The sequence below is a fragment of the Eptesicus fuscus genome, chromosome 13 (genome assembly GCF_027574615.1).
Source record: "Eptesicus fuscus isolate TK198812 chromosome 13, DD_ASM_mEF_20220401, whole genome shotgun sequence".
In the NCBI taxonomy this organism is placed as follows: domain Eukaryota; kingdom Metazoa; phylum Chordata; class Mammalia; order Chiroptera; family Vespertilionidae; genus Eptesicus; species Eptesicus fuscus.
Genome location: NC_072485.1, coordinates 6,738,145 through 6,756,199, shown reverse-complemented (window position 1 = coordinate 6,756,199; position 18,055 = coordinate 6,738,145). Strand labels below are relative to the sequence as shown.

The following is an 18,055-nucleotide window of genomic DNA, read 5'->3' as shown; positions in this document are numbered from 1 at the left end:
TATCATCTACATCATCTTAATTGGCTGTCACAGCAAATAACTCTTGGAAATCGAGTTCATTTTATTGCCCCCGGCGAATAGGAAACAGGCCCTGCCAATCAGCGGTGGGGGCAGTTTTCCAGCCACCTCTTCCGAATCCACTTGCACTCGGTCTGCGCCCGCCCGGGAACAGGCCGGGAAAACAGTGATCGTGATGCTCATGGGGCCAGCCTATGACTACACACTACATAACATTCCAAATGCCTACAATTCTCACACTCTAGGAAGTTGATAGTGTTATTACCAACTTGTTTGTGCTGTGATTCCATTTTCAGTACTCTGTCCATCTTCAGCAGCCATCCCTCTCAGGGACACGCCGAGGGCCAGCCGTATTTAGGAGCGACGGTGCCCAGGGTGAGAAAGGGAAAGCGCATTGCCACTAGTCTCCCAGTTCTGGAAGTCTGAGTCCGGAAGGGCACCCTAAGAACCGGTGAGCTCAGAGCGGGTTCGAAACTTCTGCCTCCTCCTCCTCCCCCCTCCCTCGCCCCTCCGCGTGCCCCCAGTTCTGATCTGGCCGCTCAGCCGGTAGTCCTCCCCAGGTACCCGCCGCCTTGCAGCACTCACCCCTGCAATCACCGCTCGGTCGGTCTGGTTCACCATCTCGCTCCCCAGCCCTTCGGAGCAGGGCCTCCTTCAGCTGCGGCGTCGCCGCTGCGTCCTCGCTGCCATGGTAACGCGGAGGCCCGCCCCAGCCAGCCTCCGACGGACCCGCCAGCCTTCAGCCGGCCCAGACCCCGCCCCCTGCCCGCCCGCCCCGCCCCGCCCCGCCCTCTAACGGCCCAGAGATCGCAGCCCTCGCCGGCCTTGACCCCACCCCCTACGTGTCCTGACCCGCCTCCTGCGAGCCTGGGCCCCGCCCTCTGACTGCCAGGACTGGGTCCCTGTCTGTACCGAGGCGCCTCCTACCGGCCGGACTCGGCGCAGAAGGGAGCTCGCCGCGGGTCGGTCCGAACCGCTCCCTCGCTCCGCCCAGGCCGGCCTCTCTACCTGCCGGCGTGGCGCCCGCTCGTGCCCGCCCCAGAAAGCGCACCAGGCGTGTTCCGTAGGAGATTTATTGTTCCTAGCGGCTCAGCACCTTCGAGAGCCATCGGCCTGGCCACGCAGTGCTGTCAGTATCAGTGACTTGAAGTCCTGGTAACGGATGCTTGGAAGATGCTTCCCCCGGGCCTCAGGTGTCCGTTCAGGTCCGGACGGGGACCCAGCCGCTGAGGAGATGGCCCACGCCCGGCCCCGGGGCTGTGTACCAAAGCCCAGGAGGCCTTTTCAGGGCACCTCTTCTTCAGCTTTGGAGTTTCAGGTAAGTAAAAGGACATCAGTGAATTAAGTGCAACAAGATCAGCTCAAGTACTTAAGGGGGAACCTGTTTTTCCCGCACTTTTTTTTTTTTTTTTTTTGAGAGTAGGAGCAAAGGTAGGGATCAAAACCTACCTTCCCGCACACTCAACCTACCCCCTCGTTTTAAGTGCAACTCCATCCACCCCCGTCTAACCCAAATACAGCTCCAAGCTCACAGCGGCAAATAAGAGATAGGCACCTGGGGAGGGAGCAAGGTTGGTGACACAAGTCCAGGGGCCCCTGAATTCTTTAAACTTAAAATGTGGCACCATTCCTGGGCTGCCACCGAGTTCTCCAAAAACAGTTCATTATCCCACGGGAGTCGTGGTGAAATGATGGAAGCTGGTCCTTCTTCCCGAGGCTCACACGAGGGTCCCGTTCTTGCTGTCATAGCAGGGCGTGGCCTGGGGGAAGCAAAGGGTGGCATACTCTGTGGCATTTTCTAACTGCAGGTGCTTCACCTCCCGGGCAGAGCGTGGCTGGGGATGGCTGCACACTTGAATGACTGCGTAATGTAAGCTGCTGTCCTCTGGCCCGGGGCCTTGCCTCCTCTGCTGAGACGCAGGCTGCTCCAGCACCTGCTTACGCGCATGTCCTGTTGTGACCTGGCCCTGCGAGGAATGGACAACATTAAGAGAGATTCTTGGCTTGGCTTGGTCCCCCACCTACAATGATGTCCCTCTGTTTTGCTCCATTATGGGGGGCACAGAGGAGGAAGGGCAGAACAAGCACGTTCTATAGTTGACCGAGATGTGTCTGTTCCAGGGGAAAAGGCCGAGGCCTGGCATCCCTAGTCTGAGCCACCCTCAAGAAGGGACAGGGGCCTGTCATTACCTTTGTGCCATTCTGCTTCTTCCGCTGCTGCTTCAATGTCCATCTTGGTTGACCCCCTGAGAGGAGGAAATCCAATTTAAATCCATTCACTCTTCCCTGTCTCTACGGAGGTTGCCATCTTCAAATCTCTATTAAACTATTATGGTGGGCTTCTAACTAATCTCCCTACGTCTGTTCTCACCTTCTTCACTCCCATCATGCCCACATCCAAACTCCTTAATAGGGAATGCAGTCTGGCCCTTTTACAATCTGCCCATACTATCCTCCATCCTCACTTTTCACTGGTCCCTAACAGAGTTCAACAAATCCATGTGGAGAGCCCGTTAGATCCCAGGCTCTCTGCCACATTGTGGGACTAGCAGAATGAGTAGGCTGCGTCCTCTGCCTCAGGGAGCTTACAGTCTACTAGGGGAGACAAATAAGTGCACATACTATCACAACGCAATGTGGTAAGTGCTTAGCTACCAAACCACTGGTCACTTGCAATCAGATCAGCCTCTTCTCTTTTCTTTCTTTTCTCTGCATAAGGTAATTCCCTTGCCTAAAATCGCCTCTCCTCCCTGCTCCTCTTCCACCTTGTGAACTTGGTATTACTTCTTCAACGTTGGTGTTTCCTCCCATTCTCCCACGGCAGGAGTATGCATCTATTCTAGCACTAGGAGATGACATTAACTATAATTGTTTACATATCTATCTTGATTTCCCCCTCTTTGAGGGCCAACACAGTGTGTCCTTCCTCTTGGGCCGTTCTGTCTCCTTGGGTTTCTTCAGTGCCTCACATACAATATAAGTGCTCAGTAAATTTTGGTGGATGAATGAAAGCATGAACAAACAACCTTGCCAACTGCAATACTAGAAGGATAAAACCCAGAGTTTCAGAGCTGGTCTTGAACCCAGTACCCTAAAGATTCTCTGTAGTGCACTGTCTCCCTTTATCCCTTCCAACACTACCCTTTCCCACCCTTATGCTCCTTCCAAAGACACCACTTCTGTTACCTTCTCTAATTTGCTACCAGCTCCCCCCACCCCGGCCCCACCCAGTGCCTCTCCTCCCCCAGTTACCCATTTTCTTTTTCCTCTGGAAAATTGATGGGCAGCTCCTGTGAAAGGAAAAACAGATCACCCATGTGTAAGAGACCTGGTCTCTATCTTCCCTCCTTCATCATTTGCTCTGTGGCCTCTTGAACATTCTAGGATGATCTTCCCTCCCCTCCCTGAGCCAGCCCCAAAGCATTTATCAAGGATACCACACCTCTCCCAAAGAGATGGTTCTGGAAGGCAGAGTGGAACAACTGACATAACCAAACCCAAAATACAGACTTAGGCAGCCAGTCATTACATGCCAGGGAGGAAGCTGGGTTGAGCGCTATTCTGAGATTGTCTAACAGGCTAATTCCAGCAGAGGGTAAGGGAAACTGGCCAAATAATGGGGTATTCCTGGATTCAGAGACCCTCTTGCTTCTGCTTCACTGCCATTTTAGGGGTCTCTTGCCAGTCTGGGGTTCTCATTCTTGGAGTCACAGGAGCTACCACAACCAGGGCTCACTAGTTAGGGCTCCTCAAAGCCCTCTGCTAACCGGTGACCTCCCTCCCTGCTTGCCCGTCCTTGTGTTTAATTAACAAAAGTGTGAGATGTTTAACCTTTAAGGCCCACAGCACAGGGAGCTTTGAATTTGGTGAGTGACTCAGCTACCCCGAACTCACTGCAGGGCAGACATCTTATACTCATTTCTGAGCCCCTAGGGTCCCCGATGGAGCCGGTGTGTCTATGATCGGCAACTGTTTTATGGCCAGAGAAACACTTGTCTGAGGAAATAGGTTAAAGAGTTTGGAATTTTTGTCTGAGGAAATAGAATAAATAGTTTGGAGCTTACTCCCATGCTTTTTCTTGCTAGTACATTTCCAGCTCTCACCAGGGCCAACCCTCTTTGTCTGACTTCTGTCTTCTGAAGGAAGTTTCCTTTTATTGCTACTTAAAAGGAGAGGAAAACTTACAAGCTATGTCCATTTTACTATTGTGGAAAAATCAGGACTTCCTCACACATGTCTGACAGAGATTTGTGTTCTGATTAGATTTTTGGTTTTAAGGCAGCTTGCTGAGTTGAGAGCTGTTAGTCACTATCTGAACGCTACAGGTGATTCAGAAGAAAGGCATTGAAACTATTTCTGGGTCTTTCTACTTCCTCTTCGGCCACTTCAGTTCTTCCTTTCTCTTATCACTGCCTAGCTTCTAATTCCCTGTCCTTTGTCACTATTGTCTTCCTAATTACTTCTATTTAAATGGATAAAGAAAATATTAATTCTAAAATGACATAGGCTTGAGTGACCCAATTTTAGTAAATGGAGCCTGCTCCCAAGTTCGATATTGCACAATGCCTGGACACAACCCAAATGGAATATTCAGTTACTCTTTGGTAACAAGACTATTTTTAGCTTAGAATTAAGGAAACTAAATGGGCACTCTCCCATATTGGTAGTAGGAGTAAAAATTGGTGCAATCTTTCTAAAATGCAATTGGCAATAAGTATAAAAAGCCTTAAACAAATGTATGTACCCTTTGATGTAGCAATTCCATAGCCTAAGAAATAATCTGGCAGGTGCAAATATGAATATTCATTGTAGCATTATTTACAATGGCGAAAAAACAGTAAATATTCTAAATGTCCAACATTGGGAACTGATTGAATAAATGGCATCTCTAATCAATGGAACATCACACATCCATTTAAGAAAAATGTTGGAAGAACACCTAATAGCATTAAAAATTTTATTCCTTATTAAGTTAATAAAAAAGGTAGTAAGATATGTTTTGGGATAAAAAACATCCACATAGGCATTTAAAAAGGATTACATGGAAATATACTCAAATGTTCCTGTCATCTCTGGGTGCTTATATTTATGGTTCTTATTTTCTGCTCTTTGGTATTTTTCAAATGTTCTACAATGATTAAATATTACTTTGTAATAAGAAAAATAATATTTTAAAATAAAAATCTCTTTAATTATCATAGTATCTTTAAATCTCTGGAAGTTATTGAGATCATGAGAAATAATATTTACCTAGCCCTACTAATACTTTGAGAGGAAAAAATATACAGGGTGGGCAAAAGTATGTTTACAGTTGTTTGTATGGAAAATAATGGAATAATAATACAAGAATAAACTGTTTCACATACTCCCAACTCTAAACCTACTTTGTCCCACCCTGTAATTTGGTTAGAATATCTGGTATAGTGTTTCTAGCCAGGCTCTAGAGTCAGACTGATGCTATCAGACTCATTGTGTGACCTTCAGCAAGTTTTTAACTTATTAGGCTTCCATTTTTTAATCAATAAAATGAGGATGATAAAAGAACCTAAACCTTATGGGATTATTGTAAGAATAAAATAAGATAATAAATGTAAACTATTCAGCTAGCTGCCTGGCATATAATGAGCATCAGTCAAAGTTGACTAATAAGACTACCATCATTAGAGGAAAAAATAACCAAAAAGGAAGAACATGAAGACTTGGGAAGGAAGGAAGTGAAAGAAGCTGTTACACCCCCTTGTTTAGGAGCTTTTACAATGTATGTTTTTAGATATCTTATGTCTGTAGGACAGTTCAGAGTTTAAAAAATGCTTTTTTTTCCAATCCCGACAACATATCAGGAAGCATGTATTATTGTTCCCATTTTACAGATGAGTCCTTTATGGTCCTAAAAACTTTATGTTACTCAAAAAGGCAGAGACCAAATTTTCTATTTTTACTGTGTCTTCTGCATCTATCACTATTCCTGGTACATATAGGTATTGAATAAAATGTTTGTTTAAGAAATGAATGGAGCCCTCACTGGTTTGGCTCAGTGGATACAGTGTTGGTCTATGGACTGAAGGGTCCCGGGTTCGATTCTGATCAAGGGCACATGCCCGGATTGCGGGCTGGATCCCCATTAGGGGGCATGCAGGAGGCAGCCAATCAATGATTCTCTCTCATCATTGATGTTTCTATCTCTCTCACCCTCTCCCTTCCTCTCTGAAATCAATAAAAATATATTTTAGAAAAAGAAAAAAGAAATGAATGGATAAATGAATGAGTAGTAGGAACAGAACTTGAATCCAATGTACTGACTCCAAATCATATGCCCTTTTCAATGTACCTCAATTATCTCTTTAAATATAATGATGCTGTATTCATAAACAAGGTATCCTCAACACTGCCCCAGGCTTGGAAAGGTATAGCTAAGAAGGCATTGGTTATATAAAACCAGGTCCGGGGGTCTCTAGTGATGAAAACTCTGGGAAAGAATAATAAAGACATTACAATTAATTTACAGTGAGGCTTTCACATGTCCTCTGCTCTTCAAACCTGTCATCTAAATGACATAACTCATGTTATCTATATTTTATATATCATAGATCATGTTATCTGTATTTTAAATATGAGAAAAAAGAGAAGTAACAGGATTTGCCTAAGGTCACATAGCAAATAAGTGTAAAAGTTATATTCAAATATTCCATGGGTCTCCTCCCCTCTTCTGCCCTTTTAAATAAACATTTCTCCAATGTTGAGTTGCTTGACTTGGGAGGCAGTATTACGCAGTGGCTTAAGGCATGGGTTCTGAAATCAGACAGATCTAGATTGGAATCTTGATTTACTTGCTTACTAGTCATGTGGCCTCAGACAATTGTTCTGGGCCTCAGCTTCTCAGCTGTAAAAACAGGAGGAGATGTAAGCCACCTCTCACATAGAATTGTTGGGAAAAGTAAATGAGATTGTAAAGTGGTAAGCTACAAGTGCTACAATTATCATCATCATCTGGGGAAGAAGGGAAGGGACAGAAGAGAGAGGAGAGGAAGAGGAGGACAAAGAGAAACAATGCCAATTCACCATTCCAGCCCTGCTTTGGACATTCTACTGACAGCTGGCGTGGCTGTGTTTTCTGAAGTCGCCTGAAAGGAGTGAACACAGAAGGAGGTGCTGTTCTGGTGGAGGCACAGGGAGGTGCCAGACAGAGGAAAGTGGCAGTGGGAGGTTGGCAGAGAACTATCTGCAGCTCGATCTTATTCTCAGGGCCTCCATGTCAACCCACACAGATGTTACCCTCTCCCCTTGCCCCCTACTCACCTGCTTCCCCCGCAGCAGAGCCGGTTTCCCATGGTGCTCTATCTCCGAGGGAGCCTCGCTGTTTATCTACATAAAGAGCTTGTGCATTTCCTGGTTCCTGGTTTAGTTTTCAGTAGCAGCTCCCAGGGAGTCTCTGTCAGTGTCAGATTTCAACCTAGCAGGTTGGACTTTGGAAGCCACCTGCTGGAATGATTCCCAGGTGACTGCTCCCAGCCAAAGGGTAGAGGAACACACACAGGCTCCAGGTGAGAACTACCTCACCTTAGGGATTTGGAGCTGCTTTGATGAAACCATGAACTTTTAGCTTCAAGCTCCAATGAAAAGAAACCTGAGATAGGAAAGGGCTTTGGGCTTCCTTAGGAAATGTTTCTCCATGATATCACACTGTTATTGAAATATATCCTCTAAAGTGGAGTAAAGAGTCTTCCCTTATGTTTCCCAGCATTACTCAGCTCTAATTGAGTTTCACTTTCAAGGTTATCAGTATCCGTTTCTTATTATCCCTGTCCAGAATCTGGGTTTGAAAACTGTAGTCTCTAGGAAACATTAGGTAAATGGATTTCTTTTTATTCTTTCTCCCTTGCTATTGGCATTAACGTGGGCAAATCACTTTTTTCTTAGGACTGTAATAATGAAGGACCGAACCTATTGCCTAATCCCCTTTCTGGTAAAGAATCATATGATTGCAATGGCCTCAGCACTTCTTAACCACTCACTTCCCCATTCCCAGTACAGAACTCTAGAATCCCCACTTACAGCTCCACTCAGCTTCTCCTTCCAATGACCTAAAATGACAATCATTCCACACTCACCAGCAACTAGGATGCAGTCAAGCAAATTCCTCTGTAGAGAATATGGGCTCTAGGAGAATTTTTGAAACCCATAAAGCTTGTCTTCAGTGCTCCCACCCCCATCTGCCTTGTTCAGATGCCCAGCTCCTTATGGGTACTCAGGACCCACCACTCCACCCTGCACTCCACAGAGAGTACTCTGGACTCTTCACTCCTCCCTGTCTTCTTTCCTTATGAAAAATGCAACAATAAGAGTGAGGGCCTTATAGGATTGTGGTGAAGATGAAATGGAATAATGTATATAAACTCTAGTCCAGGGCCTGGCACATAGAAGTTCTCAGTAAGCCCAAGCTATTGTTGTTATTTCTTGTTTTCAGCTAATTGTCAGAGTGTAAAGCATCTTACTTTATCTTGTGCTGGATCATTGCACAGCCTCTTATTTCATGACCATGCCTCTCCCTGGCAATTCATTCTGTACTCTACCATTACCTGTATTCTCTTCATCCTGTTACACAAACATCTTAGCCTGGCACTCAAAGCCCTCCAAATTTTGTCCCTTTCTGGTCAATTTCTCTAATTTTAAGGAAGACACTTAAGAGATTCTATATGGCCTGAAACTCCAAAGGAATCAACAGTGTGTTGTGGTAGCCAGATCCACCTAAAGCAGCATTAATAGCAGTCCAGAGTGATAAACAAGGGCATTGATTATTCCACTGAAGTCTGTACCTTGACTGGATTAAGTCATTTATGTATGTATGTATGTATGTATGTATCTATTTATTTATTTTCTTTTTAGAGAGAGAAACATTGACTTGTTGTTCCACCCACCTAGGCATTCACTGGTTGACTCCTGCATGTGCCTTGACCAGGAATCAATCAAACATGCAACCTTGGCACATGAGGATAACATTCCAACCAACAACTGAGCTACCCGGCCAGGGCTGGAATAATAATTTTAGTACTATATATTGATTTTCAAGTTACGTTGTCAAAAGGCAGTGTGTTTAAAAGAGAATTGTCTAGATATCAAGCTATATTACAAAGCCACTGTCCTCAAACCTGCCTGGTACTGGCACAAGAACAGACATATAGACCAATGGAACAGAACAGAGAACCCAGAAATCAACCCAAGCCATTATGCTCAATTAATATTTGACAAAGGAGGCAAGAGCATACAATGGAGTCAAGATAGTCTCTTCAATAAATAGTGTTGGGAAAATTGGACAGATACATGCAAAAAAATGAAACTAGACCCCCAACTTACACCATACACAAAAATAAACTCAAAATGGATAAAGGACTTAAACATAAGATGGGAAACCATAGAAATCTTAGAAGAATCCTAGGCAGCAAAATATCAGACATATGTCGTAGCAATATCTTTACCGATACGGCTCCTAGGACAATGGAAACTAAGAAGACAATAAACAAATGGGACTACATCAAAATAAAAAGCTTCTGCACAGCAAAAGAAACCATCAACAAAACAACAAGAGAGCCCACTGCATGGGAGAACATATTTGCCAACGTTATCTCCAATAAGGGTTTAATCTCCAACATTTACAGGGAACTCATACAACTTAACAAAAGGAAGATAATCCAATCTGAAAGTGGGCAAAGGACCTAAATAGACACTTTCGAAAGTGGACATACAGAAGACCAAGAGACATATGAAAACATGCTCAAAGTCACTAATTATCCGAGAGATGCAAATCAAAATGACAATGAAGTACCATCTCACACCTGTCAGAATGGCTATCATCAACAAACTAACAAATGATAAGTGCTGGCAAGGATGTGGAGAAAAAGGAACCCTTGTTCACTGCTGGTGGGAATATAGACAGGTGCAGCCACTGTGGAAAACAGTATGGTGTTTCCTCAAAAAAATTAAAAATGGAACTATTTGACCCAGTAATCCCACTTCTAGGAATATATCCGAAGAAATCAGAAACACCAATCAGAAAGGATATATGCACCCCTATGTTCATAGCACAATTTACAATAGCTAAGATTTGGTAACAGCCTAAGTGCCCATCAGCAGATAAGTGGACTAAAAAACTGTGGTACATTACACAATGAAATACTACGCTGCTGTAAAAAAGAAAGAACTCTTACCATTCACATCAGCATGGATGGACCTGGAGAGCATTGTGCTAAGTGAAATAAGCCAGTCAGAGAAAGATAAATATCACATGATATCACTTATTTGTGGAATATAATGAACAACATAAACTGATGAACAAAAATAGATCCAGAGACACAGAAGCAACGAACAGACTGTCAAACCTCAGAGGGAAAGCAGGAGGGGGGGGTGGGGTGTAAGAGATCAACCAAAGGACTTGTATGCATGCATATAAGCATAACCAATGGACACAGACAATAGGGGGGTGAGGGCATGTGCTGGGGGATGGAAGTGGCCAGGGAGAGGTCAATGGGGGGAAAAGGAAACATATGTATTACTTTAAACAATAAAGAATGAATGAATGAATGAATGAATAAATAAAGCTCATATAGCCATAGCCGGTTTGGCTCAGTGGATAGAGCATCAGGCTGTGGACCAAAAGGTCCTGGGTTCAATTCTGATCAAGGGTATGAACCTTGGTTGCAGGCTCTTTCCCAGCCCAGGCCCTGGTCAGGGCTCAAGCAGGAGGCAACCAATCAATGTTTCTCACATCGATATTTTTCTCTGTCTTTCCCTCTCTTTTCCACTCTCCCTAAGAATCAATGGAAAAATATCCTTGGGTGAGTATTAACGCAAAAATAATAAATAAATAAATAAATAAATAAAGCGCATATAAAAATCCCAGTTATAAAACAGTTCAATGTGAAGCTGCTTTGGTTGAAGTCTGAGTAGGATCTTTTAAACTTCTTTTTCTTCTCAATTAGGGACTAAGATTCCCAAGTAGACAATAAAAGACTATGGTTTTTATAATTTATATTTACCATGTGTATTCCCCATAGTATATCACTTGGGGGTTGATAAATATTTGATGACTGGATGAACAAATGAATATGTCAGTAGTTATGTCTCTGAAGTATGCTTTCATTTTAAATTGATGGCAATTCTTTAACCAAAAATTGGATTCTTCAAGTGAGGGTTCTTATCCTGGGGACCCACAGTTTTCTAAAAGGGGCATATGAATGAACTCCGAGAGCTCTATTCAAATTTTATGTCAAATTTGGGGGCATATGTATTTTTTTCTGGTAAGAGCATCTATAGCTTGCTTTTGTCATATTTTCAAATGGGTCTATAATCCAACAAAGTTAAGAATCAACCACTTTAATGGAAGAATTTCAGATGCCTATCACAGCCTCATAAAAGATGTATTTTGACGCAGGGAGATCTTCTGGACACTCCCCAAATCATATACACACACCATCCTATATAATAAAAGGCTAATATGCAAATTGTCCCCTCGGAAGTTTGAATGCTCATTATGATGTGTGTTGACCACCAGGGGGCGGGGTGGAACAGAAGAAGGCCCCTGATTGGCCCTGATCGCGGCCAGGCCTAGGGACTCTACCCGTGCATGAATTTCATGCATCAGGCCTCTAGTATTTCTAATAATAACTCTCTACTTCCAGAGGACACCTCCCTGGCCATCAAGCTCACACCAGTAGCCCTAGACCCCCTGCATTTAGTCTTGAATTATATTGGAGTGTTGCAGTGATTCCTCTGGGACAGTGGTCGGCAAACTCATTAGTCAACAGAGCCAAATATCAGCAGTACAATGATTGAAATTTCTTTTGAGGCCAAATTTTTTAAACTTAAACTTCTTCTAATGCCACTTCTTCAAAATAGACTTGCCCAGGCCGTGGTATTTTGTGGAAGAGCCACACTCAAGGGGCCAAAGAGCCGCATGTGGCTCGCGAGCCGCAGTTTGCAGACCACGGCTCTGGGATGTTCCAAGATATGAGGCAAATGCTTCCCCTCATGGGCCTCCCCATTTGCAGAGGGCAGGGAGATTATGGGGTTCAGTGACAATGGCAGAGGTTTCCGTGTCTGTGCCCCTGCATATTCATACTTGGTTCCTCAGAATCAGAGACCATTATCAGTGGACAGACCTTAGTATGGGAAAACAGGGCTTTAGGCAACTCTCTCCAGCCAAAACCTGTTTTCCCAATCCCTACCCTCAACAGGCCAGACAGTCTGGAGACCCTTGTTTTTGTGTCTCTAATCACCAGCTCAGACAGTGCCCTGTGGTTGTTTGGATGGCATATCCCTTTCCCCTCCCAGGATCACTCTCTTTTGTTGCGTTGTGAGAAAACTATGGCTCGGAATTTGATCTGGAGCCCGTGTCAGCTTTGGGTGTGATCTCAGCATCCGAGCTCGGGGTTCTGTAATGTTGAGCACATCTAACTGAGGAGCGTTTTTTCTAGCTATGCCCTCCTCCTCCCTCCCCACCCCATCCTCCAGGCCAGAGAATAGGAAGCAGCACAAACAAGGCCCTGAGATTTGGGTTTATTCACCTCTACCTAGAACTAAACCAAAGGCTAGGACACGTCCCACAGGACCAAACCATACATTGTGGCCCATGCACTTTTCCCTTCTCCCAAGGATGCTGCTATCTCCGGGGTGGTGGCAGCTGCTGTATCACCACGGGAGGGAGAAAGGCCTGGGTACTGGGTCTGAGGCACTCAGGGCTCAACTCGGGCTGCCTCCTCTTCTTCCTCCTCCGGATCAGGAGGTGGGGGGAGGAGGGAGATGTAGACCTCATTGACTTCTGTGTCCAAATGCCGGCCACCCCGAGGCGCCTCCAGGCTGAGGATGCCGTCATGGGAGAGGGCAGCGCGGACCCGCCAGGGGTCCACATCAGCAGGCAGGACATAGGTGCGGCAGAACTCCCGAGACACGAAGCCATGGCGGTCCAGGCGCTGGGGGTGCCGGGCAGACACCTCCAGCAGGTTGTCCACAGTCCTCACGGTCACCTCATCTGGGGTGAAATGGCTCACATCCAGGAACACCTGGAACTTGCCCTCACTGAGCCTGAGCTCAGACGCCCCCGCCCTGCTGCCCTCCCCCGCTCCGGTGGCCCGGGGCCGGACATAGTAGCCATGGTAGAGGGTGGGGGTCAGGATCTCTTCTGGCAGGAGGCCTGAGGGGCAGAGAGAAGGCGAGAGGCAGGATGCGGGAGTGTGGGGCGGGAACAGGGGTGATGGAGACACGAGAACCAGGGCGAGCCGGTGGGGGGTCAGGAGGAGCAGGGAAGGGGCGGGAGGGGGCCCAGGGCTAGAAGGAGGCAGGTGGGGAGAGGGATTGAGAAAGGCAGTGGGATGGGGATGGAGGAGGGCAGACCCAAGCAGAACTAACTGGGTGGACAGAGGGAACAAGAAGGCAGTCTGAGGGGGACGGGGCAGGTGCCAGGGCCCTCGGCCTCACGGCCTCACGTCTGCGCTGAGGCCAGGAGGCAGGGGAGAGCCGCCCGGAGGGTGGGGGGCAGCGGGGTAGGAGATGGCTCGCCCCAGGAGTTCAGTTAAGCCGAGTGGGGTGGAGGCCAGCACCCTCGGGAGGCCAGCCCAGAACCTCAGGCGGTGGGGGCGGGAGGCAGGGCGGCTCGGGCCATACCTTCTCCGAAGCGCTGCTCGCCCAGGCGGCTCGGGTTGGCGAACTCGTACTCGGCGGTGGCCGGGTGGGCGTGGGGCACCGAGCGGCCCGACATGGCTGCGGACGCGAGGCGGCCCTGGTCCGAGGTGCGGCGCGACCCTCCAGCGGCCCCAGCGCCGGCGGCGGGGAGGGGCGGGGTCTACACCACCCAAAATAGTGCGGCCGCAGGGCGGGCCCAGCGCCGGCCGCCCCGTGTGCCCGGCGCCGCCGACCCCCGTCTCCCCGCGCACGCCCTCAGCTGTCGGGGCACCGGGGAGGGCGGCGGGTCCTGGCTGAGAGTGAGCGGGGAGGGCACGCTGGTCAGGGGTCCCGGAGAGCCCTGGCGGGGACCGCCCAGCCTTGTCCACACCGCCCTTCTCCTCGGCCGCAGGCACCCTGCACCCTGCTCATAAAGCTCTTTATTTAGTGTTCTGCGGCCCTTGAAAGGTGGAAGGTGCGGGGAACCCTAGTCCTCCCCTTCTTTGGTACGTGGTGAGGGGTCTTTCTGCCCAGATGCATGTCGGGGTCCCCACCAGAGCCCAGGTCAACCTCGAGAACCACACAGATGCCAGCCACTGGCATGCAATCACTGCTCCCCTGCAGGGGCCCACAAAGAGTTAACAGTCCCTGGGGCCCAGCCAAGGAAGATTCCAGTTCCTGCCCAGGCCCAAGATAGTTGCTGGCCCGAGTCCCCGGCTGGCTGGCTGCAGAGGAGGGCCACACCACCCGCCTGCTTGGAATTCCTGACCGTAGCCCAAAGGGTGAGGGGAGGGGGCCATTGGGTGTGGGCAGAAAGCTAGTGAAACAAGTCCAGGACGAGTCACTGGACGGGCCAGGCGTGTTTATATTTCTCTTTTCTTAGCTCAGTGAGTACCGGGTATGTGTCACACTGCCAAATCCCCGATCACAAGTCTCCATGAACGGGCGGTGAGCTGGGATAATAAAACCCCTGACATCATCATTCCAGAAGCTTCACAAGACTGAGTATATAAGGGGCTGGCTGTAGCTGCAGCTGAAGGAGCTGACCAGCCAGCTGACCCCCGACACTCACCAGCCGCCATGGACATCGCCATCCACCACCCCTGGATCCGCCGCCCCTTCTTTCCTTTCCACTCGCCCAGCCGCCTCTTTGACCAGTTCTTTGGAGAGCACCTGCTGGAGTCTGATCTCTTCCCCACTTCTACTTCCCTGAGCCCCTTCTACCTCCGGCCACCGTCATTCCTGCGGGCACCCAGCTGGATTGACACTGGGCTCTCAGAGGTAAGTCTCCCCTCCACAGGCAGGAGAGTTTCCTGAACCTTCTGGAAACATTTCCACCTGCTCTACTTTCCCTCTGTCTGAATGAATCTGGTCAGAGGGGACGCTATGTCTAAGTGTCTTGAGTCTGTTAGGCACTCATGTATCCTGCAGTGAAGAAAGATGAAGTTGCTAGTTTCTCCCCCAGTCACCTGTTTGTCTTTGATGCTCCTCTCTATCCCACTTACTACATCTTTCCCATGTGCTATGAAGATAATCTTCTATCCCCTAACTTTTAAGTTGCATGCCCCTTTCTGGTTTGGTTCATAAAGATCTACAAGGAAAGAGCTGCCTGCAGACTCCTTTGCTTACCACTTCTAATTCTCATCCTCCTGAAAACTGTTATCATTTCATGTTTCAGAGCCAGGAGACAGCGCTACCCCAGCGCTTTTCATCCCCACTGTGTGGGGCTGGAGACAGCAACCACGATTTCCTTCTAAGATTTCCCCAGTTTCTCAGGGCAGTGTCAGGCACTAGCCTGGGTCCAAACCTAAAGAGAAAAGAATGTAGGTCCAGTCTTGGGACCCCTACTTGTCCTAAGAGGGTGGGAAAACGGGTGAGCACATAAGGTTGACAGAAGCTGTCACCGATAACACTGTTTTAAAAATATCCAAGTGTGAGTAAACAGGAGCTGAGTGGGCAAGGGCTTTGGAAGGACAATCAGGGCCAGCAGAACATTCCAGGTTGAGTGGGTGGGAAAGTTGGCAGAGACCTGAGCAAGAAGAAGGGGCCTTTGTCTCACAGACAAATGACAAGGCCAGGCATTGGGGCCAGAGAGGCAGCAGAAGCCATGCCCAGACCCATCCTTGTGATTGGTCCCCGGGGTGGCCTGTCTTCTTCCCTGTCCCTGTAAATAAAGTTTGGACCTAATGACCAAGTGCTGTGCCTTGGGTACCACTATAGTGGCTCCCCTGAACCACAGAGCCATGTTTATTCAAAAAGGGGTGTTTAGCCAAAAAGAGGAGGATAAACTACCCGGGAAGAAAGCAGAATGATGAGACTGCACTAATCATCCACATTCTGACCATTTTTGCTCCGACCCCTTTCTCCCACCTTGCTGTTTCTAGATGCGTCTGGAGAAAGACAGATTCTCTGTCAACCTGGATGTGAAGCACTTCTCCCCGGAAGAACTCAAGGTCAAGGTGCTGGGAGATGTGATTGAGGTGCACGGCAAACACGAAGAGCGCCAGGTGTGTAGCTTGTTTTCTCTTCTGTTCATTCATTCAGTACATACTATGTGCCAGACACTGCCTTCAGCTCTGAGGCTGGCAACATTCCAGGCCTAAGCCACCAGGGTCTGGAAACAGGGCTAGACCTGGTATTGTTATTGTTTTGGCCGGAGAAGTGATCTTTGTTGTTTGCTTTAATTTTATTTGGTTGCCTTAGATGGGATAGATGGGATGTTCACTTCCCATTTAAGCCAATAGTTCTCAACCGTGGTCACATTAGAACTACAAGGGGAATTTTTTAAAAATTCCAGTGCTAAGGTGCATCTCAGACCAATTAAATCAGAATTTTTAGGGATGGGACACAGGCATCAGCATTTTAAAAAGCTCCCTAGGTCATTGTAATGTACAGTCTAGGTTGAGCAGCACTGATTTAGGCATCGTGCTTGTCGGACACCTAATTACATTAACTGTATGCACCCTGAAGGCACTTGAGTTTGGGACTTTTTATGTTCAGGAATCCTCTTCTCTTTAGCCCACCTTAACATTAAACTACTTGGTTTGCCTCAGTTCCAGAGCTGTACTCAGCTCCTAATACCCTGGCGCACAGACGGAAATCTGTTGAGAGCCTGTCTGTATAAATGCTTGAGATACAGCAGGTTTAGTAGAATTCTGAAGAATGGAATAGCTAGCTTCTCCCAAGAGGGTGTTTTAATAAGTTTGTTTTTTACCAGTTAGTGATAACTCAGAGGCTTGTACAATAAACAGTGTAGTTTGAAGTCCTCAGGCTGTTTCCATTTTGTGTATATAATCTAAGTTTGGGTCACAGTCCTATTTTAATAGCAGCAGTCCTATTGGTCTGGAACATTCTGGGACATTCCTAAAGAGTCAGAACAATATCTGAGATTCTTCGGGCACTTAGATCTTCAATGCCGGATGATATTCCAAAACGTGTAGGCCCAACAAACATTGACTTAAACCTTTGGGAAATATCTCTAAGCATATCCACGCCTTAGGGTTTGAGAGCTGTGAGGCTTTACCTGTTTCAGACTTCTCAGATTCTCGTTGAAGGAGTGACCACCTAGACAACTTCATCTTAGCCCCAAATAGAAAAACTTCCTCTCATGTTGCCATGGCATTGGTCCCACCTAAAAGGGGAAGGGAATGTCTGAGTTCTAAGCAAGTGCTGCTTTTTCCTGTTCTCATCTCTCTGCCTCTTTCCTTGTTCTCTTGGATTAGGATGAACACGGTTTCATTTCCCGGGAGTTCCACAGGAAATACCGGATCCCAGCAGATGTGGACCCTCTTGCCATCACTTCATCCCTGTCATCTGATGGGGTCCTCAGTGTGAATGGACCAAGGAAACAGGCCTCTGGCCCTGAGCGCACCATTCCCATCACTCGTGAAGAGAGGCCTGCTGTCACTGCAGCCTCCAAGAAGTAGATGGCCTTTCTCTAATTGAATTTTTTAAAACGAGAAAGTTTCCCCACCAGTGACTAAAACTCTCGCAACTAGTGCTGAAGCTTATTAATACTAAGGGCAGGCCCAAATTATTAAGCTAATAAAATGTCATTCAGCAACAGATAACTGCCTTGTGCTTGAATATTCATATGTCTTTTTTATTGGAAAAATACAGCAGGTCCATTTATTCATCACATAATGACCTAGGGGGCTCAAGGGATATTAAAGTCAGAGTGGTATAAATTTAGTAAGTCACTTAACCTTTCTGGTCTTTAGATCTTTCATTTATAACATGGGGTACTGATTTGTACACTTTTTAAAAAATAATGTTTTTATTGATTTCAGAGAGGAAGGGATAGGGAGAGAGAGATAGAAACATTAATTATGAGAGAGAATCAATGATCGGCTACCTCTTGAAACCCCCACACTGGGGATCTAGCCCA

At 47.2% G+C, this 18,055-nt stretch overlaps 3 protein-coding genes across 3 annotated transcripts; 1 reads left to right on the top strand and 2 right to left on the bottom strand.

Annotated features, from left to right (window-relative positions):
- Positions 1–1,075: 1,075 nt before the first annotated feature.
- On the bottom strand, positions 1,076–7,445 carry C13H11orf52 (chromosome 13 C11orf52 homolog). Its single transcript, XM_008150164.3, has 4 exons — positions 7,315–7,445; positions 3,271–3,308; positions 2,209–2,264; positions 1,076–1,985 (listed from the first exon to the last, which is right to left on the bottom strand). The coding sequence occupies exons 1-4, from the start codon at positions 7,344–7,346 to the stop codon at positions 1,737–1,739; spliced, it is 375 nt and encodes a 124-aa protein (XP_008148386.1). The 5' UTR covers positions 7,347–7,445; the 3' UTR covers positions 1,076–1,736.
- Positions 7,446–12,557: 5,112 nt separating this feature from the next.
- HSPB2 (heat shock protein family B (small) member 2) lies at positions 12,558–14,183 on the bottom strand. The gene is made up of 2 exons (XM_008150162.3): positions 13,672–14,183; positions 12,558–13,201 (listed from the first exon to the last, which is right to left on the bottom strand). Exons 1-2 carry the CDS (start codon positions 13,763–13,765, stop codon positions 12,744–12,746), a joined length of 552 nt encoding a protein of 183 aa, XP_008148384.1. The 5' UTR covers positions 13,766–14,183; the 3' UTR covers positions 12,558–12,743.
- A 390-nt stretch (positions 14,184–14,573) lies between these two features.
- Positions 14,574–17,733, top strand: CRYAB (crystallin alpha B). The gene is made up of 3 exons (XM_008150161.3): positions 14,574–14,949; positions 16,053–16,175; positions 17,391–17,733. The coding sequence occupies exons 1-3, from the start codon at positions 14,749–14,751 to the stop codon at positions 17,592–17,594; spliced, it is 528 nt and encodes a 175-aa protein (XP_008148383.1). The 5' UTR covers positions 14,574–14,748; the 3' UTR covers positions 17,595–17,733.
- The last annotated feature ends 322 nt before the right edge of the window (positions 17,734–18,055 follow it).